The sequence below is a fragment of the Hypanus sabinus genome, chromosome 18 (genome assembly GCF_030144855.1).
Source record: "Hypanus sabinus isolate sHypSab1 chromosome 18, sHypSab1.hap1, whole genome shotgun sequence".
NCBI lineage: Eukaryota > Metazoa > Chordata > Chondrichthyes > Myliobatiformes > Dasyatidae > Hypanus > Hypanus sabinus.
The window spans coordinates 58,316,241-58,329,415 of record NC_082723.1 but is presented as its reverse complement, the minus strand read 5'-3'; the positions used below and the strand labels follow the sequence as shown (position 1 = coordinate 58,329,415).

The 13,175-nt window shown below is 42.2% G+C and overlaps 1 protein-coding gene across 2 annotated transcripts in view; it reads right to left on the bottom strand.

Annotated features, from left to right (window-relative positions):
- Positions 1 to 13,175, bottom strand: part of LOC132407641 (TNF receptor-associated factor 2-like) — a 76,863-nt gene that overhangs the window by 15,805 nt on the left and 47,883 nt on the right. For both annotated transcript variants that reach the window (XM_059994430.1, XM_059994431.1), the window contains exons 6-8: positions 12,540 to 12,614; positions 9,654 to 9,728; positions 1,654 to 2,085 (exon numbers count right to left, since the gene is read on the bottom strand). In XM_059994430.1, the coding sequence (XP_059850413.1) occupies positions 1,654 to 2,085; positions 9,654 to 9,728; positions 12,540 to 12,614 (582 nt within the window). The remainder of the gene's footprint in view (positions 1 to 1,653; positions 2,086 to 9,653; positions 9,729 to 12,539; positions 12,615 to 13,175) is intronic.

The window sequence follows — 13,175 nt, the reverse complement described above, 5'->3', positions numbered from 1 at the left end:
GGAAAGCATCAAGTTGGATAAGTCACCAGGACCGAACGAAATGTACCTCAGGCTACTGTGGGAATCAAGGGAGGAGATTGCTGAGCCTCTGGCAATGACCTTTGCATCATCAACGGGGACGGGAGAGGTTCCAGAGGACTGGAGGGTTGCAGATGTCGTTCCCTTATTCAAGAAAGGGAGTAGAGATAGCCCAGGAAATTATAGACCAGTGAGCCTTACCTCAATGGTTTGTTAAGTTGATGGAGAAGATCCTGAGAGGCAGGATTTATGAACATTTGGAGAGGTATAATGATTAGGAGTAGTTAACGTGGCTTTGTCAAGGGCAGGTCGTGCCTAACAAGCCTGATTGAATTTTTTGAAGATGTGACTAAACACATTGATTAAGGAAGAGCAGTAGTTGTAGTTGTGGATTTCAGCAAGGCATTTGATAAGGTACCCCATGCAAGGCTTACTGAGAAAGTAAGGAGGGATGGGATCCAAGGGGACATTGCTTTGTGGATCCAGAACTGGCTTGCCCACGGAAGGCAAAGAGTGGTTGCAGACGGGTCATATTCTGCATGGAGGTCGGTCACCAGTGGAGTGCCTCAGGGATCTGTTCTGGGACCCTTACTCTTCGTGATTTTTATAAATGACCTGAATGAGGAAGTGGAGGGATGGGTTACTAAGTTTGATGATGACACATAGGTTGGAGGTGTTGTGGATAGTGTGGAGGGCTGTCACAGGTTATAGCGGGACACTGATAGGGTGCAAAACTGGGCTTAGGTGTGGCAGATGGAGTTCAACCAAGGTAAGTGTGAAGTGGTTCATTTTGGTAGATCAAATGTGATGGCAGAATATAGCAATAATGGTAAGACTCTTGGCAGTGTGGAGGATCAGAGGAATCTTGGGGTCCGAGTCCACAGGACACTCAAAGCAGCTGCGCAGGTTGACTCTGTGGTTAAGAAGGCGTACAGTGTATTGGCCTTCATCAATCATGGAATTGAATTTAGGAGCTGAAAGGTAATGTTCCAGCTACAGAGGACGCTGGTCAGACCCCACTTGGAGTACTGTGCTCAGTTCTGGTCACCTCACTACAGGAAGGATGTGGAAGCCTTAGAAAGGGTGCAGAGGAGATTTACAAGGATATTGCCTGGATTAGGGAGCATGCCTTATGAGAATAGGTTGAGTGAACTCGGCCTTTTCTCCTTGGAGCGAAGGAGGATGACCGGTGACCTGATTGAGGTTTGCAAGATGATGAGAGGCATTGATCGTGTGGATGGTCAGAGGCTTTTTCCCCAGGGCTGATATGGTTGCCACAAGAAGACACAGGTTTAAGGTGCTGGGGAGTAGGTACAGAGGAGATGTCAGGGGTAAGTTTTTTACTCAGAGAGTGGTGAGTGCATGGAATGGGCTGCCGGCAGCGGTGGTGGAGGCAGATACGATAGGGTCTTTTAAGAGTCTTTTAGATAGGTACATGGAGCTTAGTAAAGTAGAGGGCTATAGGTAAGCCTAGTAATTTCTAAGGTAGGGACATGTTCGGCACAACTTTGTGGGCCGAAGGGCCTGCATTGTGCTGTAGGTTTTCTATGTAACACACTACCAAACTGACATTCTAATACAGGATAGTGACTCTTACTGAGGTGTGAGGTGTTCAGCTGTCTAAATTTCACATACCTTTGTCTGCAGGTCTTCAATTTTTTCCTGGTCTAGTTTGTGCTGCTGCTCATAAGCTCCCATGCTCACAGAGGCTCTCTCCACTTCCCGGTTGAGAACACAGACAATATTTTCAAATGTTTCAGCTTTGTGTTTAAGAGCATCACACTGCTTTTGTATATCTGCTAGCTTTTCAGGTGCACAAAGCTTCCCCAAGACCTCAGGGGAGGACACTCCCTGCTGATCGACAGGGAGAGAGCAGAACGGCCTAATAGATTCTTCTATTTGTCGAACAGAAGTCAGCAGTTGGTTCACTTTAATGCTTCCCTGCTGCAGGCTGTGAGGTTGCAGGCCTTCTATCGTGCTCTTTATTCCCAATACATGCTGTAGCATCAAGTGGAGGTGCTCCACTATAAACTGACTCTCGTGCTCAGCTAATTTCTCCTTCTCAACCTGTGAAGTCAATTCAAGGCCTTGTAAGAAACAATTCATGACACACAGAGCAGCAAAGATAAAAAAGGACTTGCCACATCTTCGCCGGCTCATGGATGACATTGAAAATTTTGAAGTAGCAGAACTACATCCTGTCTTTCCAAATTCACATAGTGGGAAGGGAATGTTTGCTGCTCCCAGTTATTAGAGAAGTATGAAAATATCTGTGTTTATTGTCTTTTGCTGTATGGGTCAAGCTTACTGTTGAAGATAGAGTAAGAATGGATTCAGATAACTTTTTCTTGATCTAGGTCCAGGGTTTCTAAAATGGTCATGACTAATTGGCCCAATCTAGATCCTCAGCATTTATCGAGGTGGGGAAACAGGGAAAAGAAATACCTCGGGAATACAGGTCATCACGCCCATCTCTGTGCAGGTGATTTCATTTCATGTAATGAAACCGGGCTTGCAAAGTTGTACAAATATATTCCATGGTGGCAACATAAGAAATTAGAGGTAGGCCAATTGACCCTCTTGCCTCCTTCAACATTCCTACAGATCATGGTTGACTGTCTACCTTAACACATTTTCCTGCCCTATCTCTACATCTCTTTATTCTTTTAATATCCACATACCCATCGACCTCTTCTATGAATGCAGTCGACAAACGAGCCTCTACAGCTATCCTGGGTAGACGATTCCAAAGATGCACAACTTTCAGCTTGAGGAAATGTCTCTTCTCCTCAATTCTAAACACTTTATTGTGAGATCTTGTCTCCTGGTTCTAGACTCCTCTAGAACATCCTACCTATATCCATTTTGCCAAGGCCTCTCAGAGTTTTATAGAGACAGGCAGTACAAAAAAAACCCTTTAGGTGCACCATGTCTGTGCTGACCATCAAGCACCCATTTATACTACATTTTCTAGCCTTCTGTAGCTTGATGATTCAGCGTTCATCCAGCTGCTACTTAAATGTTCAGGGAGTCTCAGCCTCCAACTCTCGACAGGGAGCTCCAAACTGTCCTCTGCTTTACATCCATTATGTGGAAAAGTTTATTACAATGTTAACTCTCTGAGCCTCTCATAACTATGTACACCTCTGTCAGGTCCCTTTCAGCTAAGGAAAATAAGACCTGATCCAGTCTCTCCTCATAACTAAAACATTCCTTCCAAGCAAATCTGAGTGAATTTCCTTTGCAGCCTTTCTATGGTGTGGCAGAACTGCACACAATATTCCAGCAGTAATGTAAACAGTGTTTTATAAAGTAGCACCATAATCTTCTCTGCTCTTATAGTCTGTGCCCGGCCAATAAAGGCAAGTACCCCATATGTCTTCTTCACCATTTTATCTACCCGCGCTGCCTCCTTAAGGGATAATTGGAATCATACTGTACACCAATATCTCCCTGTTCCTTAATATTACTGAGGGTCTTTTCATTCATTACATCCCACCCTTATTAATCATAAAGTGCATTACCTTGCACTTATTAGGATTGAATTCCATCTGCTGTTGCCCTGCCCAGTTTACCAGTCATCCTCACTGTAGCATAAGGCTATCCTCCTTGTTATCGTTAACACCCCCAATTTTCCTATCATCTGCAGACTTCCTAGGCATACTCTACATTCAAAACCAAATTGTTAATGGGGTACCCTCTCATTCTCTGCAACTCTTAGCCTACTCAATCTCTCCTCGTGTAACAAACCCATTTTCCCAGGTACCAGTCTGCTGCACTTATTCTGCAGAGGCTTATACTTGTATTTTAAGTAACAGGGCCGGAATTGTACATGTACTCAGGCAGGCAAAGACACTTCTTTGCTCAAGTTTCCCAGATGAGGCAGAATTTACTGAGGGACCACGACAATCTTGTGGGGGTGGGGAGAGATGAAGTTACCACTGTGTCTGCAAAAGCAGTTGCAGCGTTTACAACCTCTGACAGTTTTCACTTACATAGCTGATAAGCTAAAACTAATGCCATTTGGCATTGTTAATTTAAATATCTCGCGCAAGGTACTCTGAGTAATTATATAGCAGCTATTATCAGGGTAGCACTAATTAACATTACTGGAAAGGGCTCAAGTTTGAAAAACTCAGCTTGATCATGTTACTGACTCCACACAGAAGTCGAAGAGGAAACCAAATTTTACAAACAAATCTGCCACACTCAGTAATGCTCCAGATTTCTGCGCCCTCCCCATCACCTCTTCTGTGAGCCACAAGTGCCAATGAATGCAAATAATGAAACAAAGTAAGGGTGAGCTAAATGCCAGGGTTCATAACCGTGATACCCGAGCCGCACACAAGACAGGAGTAGAATTAGGTCTTTCAGCCCATTAGTCTGCTTCACCATTTGATCATGGCTGATTTATTTTCCCTCTTAACCCCATTTTCCTGTTGTCTCACCATAACCTTTGACACCTTTACTGATCAAGAATCTACTAACCTCCACTTTAAATGTAATTAATAACAGCCTCCACAGCAGTCTGTGGAAAAGAATTCCAGAGATTCACAGCCCTCCGGTTAAAGAAATTCCTCCCCATCTCCGTTCTAAAAGAACATTCTTCTATTACCAGGCTGTGCTCCCTCGTCTCAGACTTTTGCACTATTGGAAACATCTTCTGCATATCTACTCTATCTAGGCTATCCAATATTAGGTAGGTTTCAATGAGATTCACCTCCTCTCGATCTTCCAAACTCCAGCGAGTACAGGCCCAGAGCTTTCAAGTGCTTCTCATACATTTACTCTTCCATACACAGGGTCATTTTTGTAATCCTCCTCTAGACCCTCTCCAATGCCAACGCATCCCTTCTTAGATTAAGGGGCATAAAACTGCTCACATTTCTCCAAATGTGGTCTGATCAATACTTTATAAATTAAGTCTTTATTTTTATATTTTAGTCCTCTCAAAATGAATGTAAACAATACATTTTTCTTGCTTACCACCAACTCAATTTGCAAGCTAACCACTCTGCAGAAGGAACTTGTGCTGCACCAAGGTACTTTATTCATAGAGTCTATGGGGATAATTCAGGATAAGGCCTGAAAGCTGAGAGCTGCTTGTACTGTAAGACACATTGTGTACGTCAGTGGAATGAACATACAGGGGAGCTAGAAGCATTGGTGGCAATAGATCAGTCTGACAACAGTTCCTCTCCCCTGCTTGGCAAGGCCAAGAGCACAGTGCCACTCCCAGACCAAGTGGCTAATGTGTTCACTAATGACCTTTGACAATTGATGAGAAACTTTACCCTTAAACTCAAAGGTAACTGACTGCCAAAGATTCAAAACTCATGAGCAAAACTACAAAAAAAAACATTTAAACGGAAAAAGGATCTAGTGCTTTCCTGGCATACATAATGCATAAACTCTCTTGGGCTTCCCGCTTGGTACAGGTGTTGATTTTAACAGCTATTTCGATGACAAACTCTGTCATATTCATCATTTAACCTACTTAAGTAAATAGATTCATAGAGGTATACTGAACAGAAAACAGGCTCTTCAGCCCAGTTCAACCATACTGACCAAGTTGTTGAACTGAACCAGTCCATTTACGTGCTTTGGCATATTGAACTTTCCTGATCCATGCAATCATTCAAATTATCTTTTAAATATTGTACTTGTACTCATTGCTACCAGTTCCTCTGATAGCTCAGCAACCTACCAAACTCCGTGCAAAAAAATTGCCCCTCAGGTCTCTTTTAAATCTTTCCCCTCACAGTGTGAAAAAAACTTGCCTTTCCCCCAGCTGTTTGTGGAGTTTGTACTTAGATAACCTGGGATAAGTTAATAAGACCATAAGACATAGGAGTAGACTTGGGCCATTCGGCCCAGAGTCTGCTCCGCCATTTTGGCTGATATATTATCCCTCTCATATCCACTCTCCTGCCTTCTCCCTGTAACCTGTGATGCCCCTACGAATCAAGAGCCTATCAATCTCTGCCTTATCCAATACTCGATAGATTTCAATGAGATTCTACCCCTTCCCCCATTATTCTTCTAAACTCCAGGGAGCAAAGACCCAGAGCCATCAAACTCTGCTCATACATTAATCTTGTCATTCTCAGGATCACTCTTGTGAACCTCCTCTGAAGCCTCTCCAATGCCAGTCATACTTTCATAAAGGACCCAAAACTGCTCACAACACTTCAAGTATGGTTTGATCAATTCTTTATAAAGCCTCAGCATGACATCCTTACTTTTAGTTTCTTGTCCTCTCAAAATAAGTACTAGTTTTGCATTTGTCTTCCTTACCACCAACTCAACCTGCAAGTTAACCTTTAGGGAATCCTACACCAGGACTCCCAAATCTCTTTGTACTCAATTAATCCCCATTTAGAAAACAGCATTTGCCTTTATTCCTTCTACCAAAGTGCATGAACATGTACTTCCCTACACTATATTCTATTTGCCACTTCTTTGACCATTCTCCCAATCTGACTAAGTCCTTCTTTAGACTCTCATTTTCCATGCACTACCTGCCCGTTCACCTATATTGTCCCTAAATGTGGCTACAGAACCATCAATCTCACCATCTAAATCACTGACGTATAACATGAAAAGAGGCATTCCAACACCAACCCCTGTGGTACACCGCAAGTCATCACAGCCAACCAGAAAAGTTCCCCTTTATTCCCACTCTCTGACTCTTGCTAGTCAGCCAATTTTCTATCCATCTTTCCTGTTGCACCATGGGCTCTTAACTTGTTTGGCAGACTTATGTGCAGTACTTTATCAAAGGCCTTCTGAAAATCCAAGTACACAACTTCCACTGACTCTCCTTTGTCCATCCTGTTGTTATTTCCTTAAAGAATTCAAACAAATTTATCAGGCAAGATTTTCACTTCAGAAAACTATGTGACTTTGGCTTATTTTAATCATGTGACTCAAACTACCTGGAAACCTCATCCTTAACAATGAACAATACTTTACCAACCACTGAAATCAGGCTAATTGGCCTATAGTTTCCTGTTGCCTCCCTCCTCCTTAAACAGTGGAGTGACACTGGCAATTTTGCAAAGCCCCAGAACCATTCCAGAATCTAGTGATCCTTGAAAGATCACAACTAATGCCTCCACAATCTCTGCAGCCACCTCTTTCAGCACCCTAAGGTGTAGTCCACTCCTGAAAGAGTGACAGTGATCATAAGTGGGTATAAAAACAAAAGTGCTGGAACTACAGAGCAGGAATGTGATACTGAGGCTTTATAAGGCACTGGTGAGGCCTCACCTTGTATACTGTGAACAGTTTTGGGCTCCTTATCTAAAAGATGTGTCGGCATTGAATGTGTCCAGAGGAGGTTCACAAGGATGATTCCGGGAATGAAAGGGTTATCATACAAGGAACGTTTGATGGCTCCAAGTATGTACTCGCTGGAATTTAGAAAGATGACGGGGGATCTCACTGAAACCTTTCGAATGTCGAAAGACCTAGACAGAGTAGATATGGAAAGGATGTTTCCCATGGTAGGGGAGTCTAGGACAAGAGGGCACAGCCTCAGGATAGAGGAGCATCTATTTAAAACAGAGATGCAGAGAAAATTCTTTAGCCAGAGGATGGTGAATTTGTGGAATTTCTTACCACATGCAGCAGTGGAGGCCAGGTCGATGGGTGCATTTAAGGCAGAGATTGATAGGTTCTTGATTGGCCAAGGCATCAAAGGTTACAGGGAGAAGGCCGGGGAGTGGAGCTAAGGAGGAGAAAAAAGGATCAACCATGATTGAATGGTGGAGCAGACTCAATGGGCCAAATGGCCTAATTATGCTCCTGTGTCTTATGGTTAGGCAACATCTATGGGAAGAAAATCACAAATAGGTCAAATACTTTCCTCCCTTCAACCATAAAATGGGGAACTTGGTTGATGCTCTTTCAGGATGAATTACTTTGATACTTGGAACATCATACAAATTAGTAAACTCAAGCGCCCTCTTCATCCCTGGATCACAGTCCAGCTCAGCAAGTTCATTTGTTCAAGGGATCGTTCCCTTTCACCAGAAATTAATAAGAAACTGACAGAACACCAGCACCCTTTCAATTATGGCTCAGGCCCTGTGTTACTGGGTGTACTCTTGCTTGCTGATCTTTCTCAGTGTGTAATAAATTTAACAGTGACACATACCTGCATTAGCTATTGACCTGGTAATAACTCTGCCCCGAGGTATATTCAATTGTCAAACAAATCAAGCAGGGACCTGATTTCTGAATTGCCACTGCATTGGTGAAGGAGTCTGGGTGTCAGCTTGATAACTGCAGTGTATGGAAAGCGAAGGTAACATGGTGAGTGAATACAGTCCCCGATGCTTGTCCTATGTGTGTGGGGTGGGGCTGGATGGCAGGATTGATACCTCTCATTGAATTTTACAATTCAGCCCAAATCACCACGTTGATCAAGGTTGTGACCAAGTCCATGCAATTTTTTTTTGAGGCTGGCCCATATCCTCAGAACCATTCCTATATAAGACGGGCAAAAGTATCTTTAAAAACATTGTAATTGCTCAGAAGCTGCTATCTCCTCCAACAGCTCAGTCAGTATATCTAACACCCTATGTGTGTGAAGAGTTGCTCCTCAATTTCCTTTAAAATTTTCCCGTCTCACCTTAAACATATATACTCTAGTTTTAGACTTGTCTGGCTTCCCACTATTTTTTGCTATATATTGTATGTCATCCCTTTTGCTTTTATACTGTCTTTGATGTTCCCCATCAGCTACAGTTGCCTCATCCTACCTTTAGAATGCTGCTTCTTCTTTGGGATGAACCAATTCTGCATTTTCCAAATTACTCCCAGAAACTCCAGCTGATGCTGCTCGACTGCTAGTGTCTCCTTTCAATCAGTTTGGCCAGCTGCTCTCTCACGCCTCTGTCATTCCCCTTACTCAACTTTAACACCAATCTATACTATCACTGCCTCCCAAGGCTTCTTGAAGTTAAATTCTCTAATCAAATCTGGTTCATTACACAACACCCAATCTAGAATTGCCTTTTCCACAGTGGGTTTGACCATAAACTGCTCTAAAAAACCATCTTGTAATCATTCTTAAAATCTTTTTCTTGGGATCCAGCACCAACCTAATTTTCCCATACTATCTGCATATTGAAACCCCCATTATTATCTTAACATTGCTCTTTTTACAATGCCTTTCCTATTTTCCATTGTAACTTGTACCCCACATTCCTGCTACCGTTGGAAAGCTGTATGCAACTCCCAGTCTTTTCACCTTTGCAGTTTCTTAATTCTAACCACAGATGCTACATCATCTGATCCTATCTCACTTCCAGATAAACCCATGTGATCACAGGAACGAGATATAACCTCTTCACACAGAGTTCTGGAGTTTAGGACTAAACAGGGTCACTGGAGCTGTGCAGCAGCCGCACCACGATGCCCCAATTGGTCTTAGATCTACAAATTAATAAGTCCAAACTGACAGCTCATGGGAGGGGTCAGTTCACCCACATACCAAGCAATACGATGATGCTACCCCTCATTATCAATAAATAATTCACAACTCCGAATAACCACCATTGTCATCTGACTCAGCACTAGGAGCTGCTGCTGCTATAATGCAAAACAAATATTGAAAATGCACCTACTGCCATTTCACAGCCAATCTGGTTGAAGTGACAAAGCAGTTTCACCTTCCCACATGATCGAATGTGATCGGCATACTGTGAAGACAAAGAAAGACAAAACGTGCATTCAGTGCAGATATACAGATAGCACAGCTTGATGAGATGAAGCCGAAGTCCTGTCCAGCACAACTTAGGACTTAGCCATCTGTCATGCTCAGTGCCCAGCACTGTAGTATACCAGGTACTGTTACATTTCCAAGTGTTCTTTGTTATTAACAACTGGAGTGCAGCACGGGTAGCAACTTCAAATGAAGTCTAAATAAGCATGAACATTTTATCATTTGCTTTTGGTAATGGTCAAATTTTTAAATTACCTTAGATGGAGACCAGTGCATCTAGAGCTACAAACTAACCTGTTCATGAGAAGCCCACAAACCACTTTGTTTTGTGGTGCTTACACAGCCACAAATCTGCTCAGAACATCATTAAATGAAATGATAGTGCAGAGGGAAGTTTATATTGAACCCAACTTGCTCTATCTGTCCTGCAAATCTCTGAAAGGGTGGTGTATTGGGAATTTACCAGTCTCTCCTGATTTTGATCTTATAAAATTGACTTTCTTGCAACCTTTGAGTCTGAAGTAATGTTCTGCATCAAGTAATGAATTCCCTAGGAATGCCGTTGCAGTTCCTGGCAGACATGTCATATAATCAAATAACAGAGAAAAATTATTAGTTGGAAGGCAAGACTCAGTAAACCAGTACAGCTAATATTCAGCACATTCCTGGCTATCTGCAAAATTAAGTCAAAAAGAAATAATGAAGACATATCTTCCTCTTTGAGATCAGGACAATTTGTAATCATACTTTCTGAAATACCTTCTCAATGGTCATCCTATTGAAACAGAAAATTCTTATAAATTTTGACAAATTAGATGTGGGGATGAGATTTCTATTAACTATGTGTTTAAAGCCAGGGTTTGTTGCCTTAAAATAAGGGAGCATTTACTCATGCCAGAGATGAGAAGAACTTTCATTACCTGCAGGGAAGTTTGTCTTTGTAATTTTCCAGATAAGATGGCTTATGGCCATCTACATTTGGATATCATGAAGCTGTGTGTCAATGAGTTGTATGTGGGCAAGTCGATCTGGGATTAAAGATGAATAATCGCTTTATTGAATGGAACCGGTGTGACAGGGCTGAATAGCATTAATCCATCTGTATCCTTCCTTCTTTAAATGTCCTTATACTCCCAGTCTGCTTGGAAGCTTTTCTTCCAAATTTGATCCCGATTGTCATATTTCTTCTTTATTCTAATTATCCATGTACCTCAGTTACGCTAATGAAGGACACTGCATCACAATCGCAAGCCTCGGTATTCCTTTTGACTGATTCTGTAAATTTACAGCAAACGTTTTAGGCTTTTCATCTCAAGATGTTTCTCCCCGATACTTGCTTTATAAGGGGAGAGAGATTAGAAACAGTGAACTTTTATCAAATTCTTTTCCCCTTATATTTGACTTTATAATGAGTCAGCCGAAGACTAACAAAATTCTCAAACAACTTGGTACTTGTTTTTGTGTGAAATATATTTTACTGGGGGAATGTAAAGCTCCAATTCAGACACAAATTATTTACAAATTAGCCAAAGTTACTTAAATTTTTTGTTACAGAAAGCATTCTACCCACATCTTTCTAATAATTGTTATATCTGAACAAAGAATAAGAGGTGGTCATCTGGCCTTTTAAACTTGCTTCACAAAATCCATCCAGATCATGACTGATCTTCTACCTCAACACCATGTTCCTGCACCATCTTCAAGTGCCTCAATTACCTTACTATTGCTTGGTTTTGAAGTAAGTCTTACGCTAAGTGAAAATATTTCTCCTTTTCTCAGTTGTTAACTATTGACTCCCCCAACTTATTCTGAGGCTGACCCCTGGATTGGGATTCTTCAACCAGCGAGAACATCCTCTCCTCCATCCACTTTGTTGAGCCCTCTAAGAATTTTGTAAGGTGCAATGAGATCTCCCAACATTCTTACTCCACAGCCCCTGGAACCAGCCTCGTCGACTTTGTTCTGTTAAGAAGGCAAATGACGTATTGGCATTTATCAACTGTGGGACTGAGTTCAAGAGCTGTGAGGTAATGTTACAGTTACATAAGACCGTGGTCAGACCCCACTTGGTGTACCGTGTTCAGTTTTGGTCACCTCACTACAGGAAGAATCCAGATACTATACAGAGAGTGCAGGGGACATTTACCAGGATGTTGCCTGGATTGGAGAGCATGCCTTATGAGAATAGGTTGAGTGAAGTTGGCCTTTTCTCCTTGGGAGTGACGGAGGATGAGAGATGACCTGATAGAGGTGTATAAGATGATGAGAGGAATTGATCATGTGAATAGCCAGAAGCCTTTTCCCCAGGGCTGAAATGGTTAACATGATGGGGGCACTGTCTTAAGGTGCTTGGAAATAGGTACCGAGGGGATGTCAGGAGTAAGTGGTAGGTAGGTGGGATGCACTGCCGGCAGTGGTGGTGGAAGCAGATACAATAGGGTCTTTGAAGAGCCTCTTAGGTAGATACATGGAGCTTAGAAAATAGAGGGCTATGCACTAGGGAAATTCTAACAGTTTCTCGAGTAGGTTACATGTCGGCACATCATTCTGGGCCAAAGGGCCTGTAATGTACTGTAGAATTCTATGTCTATGGCTGTGAAATTTTCATGATCATTATTAGAAGTTCTACAAGATAGTGCACAGTATAAAGTCAAGCACCCAGCTTCAGTTGAATGTGAACACACCTGCTGAAATATCATATTGCTGTATCAAAGACAGATTACACTTCAAAGCAAAACACCCATAGACAAAGCCTTTAAAGCAGTGAAGAAGAAAGGACAGATCTTACCTTTTCTCGTGGAATCTTTTTTTTCCCACACCATTCACACATTAATGGGTACTTGGAACAGATTTCATCATGAGCCTATGGATGCCAAACACAAATAACTTCTCAATGGTGCTACAAACACGCAACATTAATTATAAAGACTGAGGTTTGTGACAGCCCCAATGGTTTCAGCTGCACTACTTCAGACTTGCCTGATGTTGGCAATTCAATTTGGAATTCAGAAGCTGGAGCAAAAATGCAGCTCATGAAACAGTGCTTTCTTCGATTCCCAAATGTTATAGAAAGGCCCCATAGTAAGTTACAGATATCAGATTTGGTTACACTCCCACGTCACTAAAGGTCACTGGATAGCAATCTACAGGTGGCTCCTGTTTTTCAAATGTTCGCTTTACAACAGCTCACAGTTAAGAAAGACCTACATTAGTACCTGTTTTCGCTAACCAAAGAGGATTTTCGCTTTTACAAAAAAAAAGACGCCCGTTTTATACCTGTGTTTGCCCCAAGAGAGACTACTATGACCGTGAAGCCTTCTGCGGGCAGTTGTGTGAGCATGTGTGCACGTGCGTAGACATGTACGTGCCCATTTTTTTTTCTCCAAGTCAATTTATTTTGGCTCGGTGTCTTCCTGATTTTGGT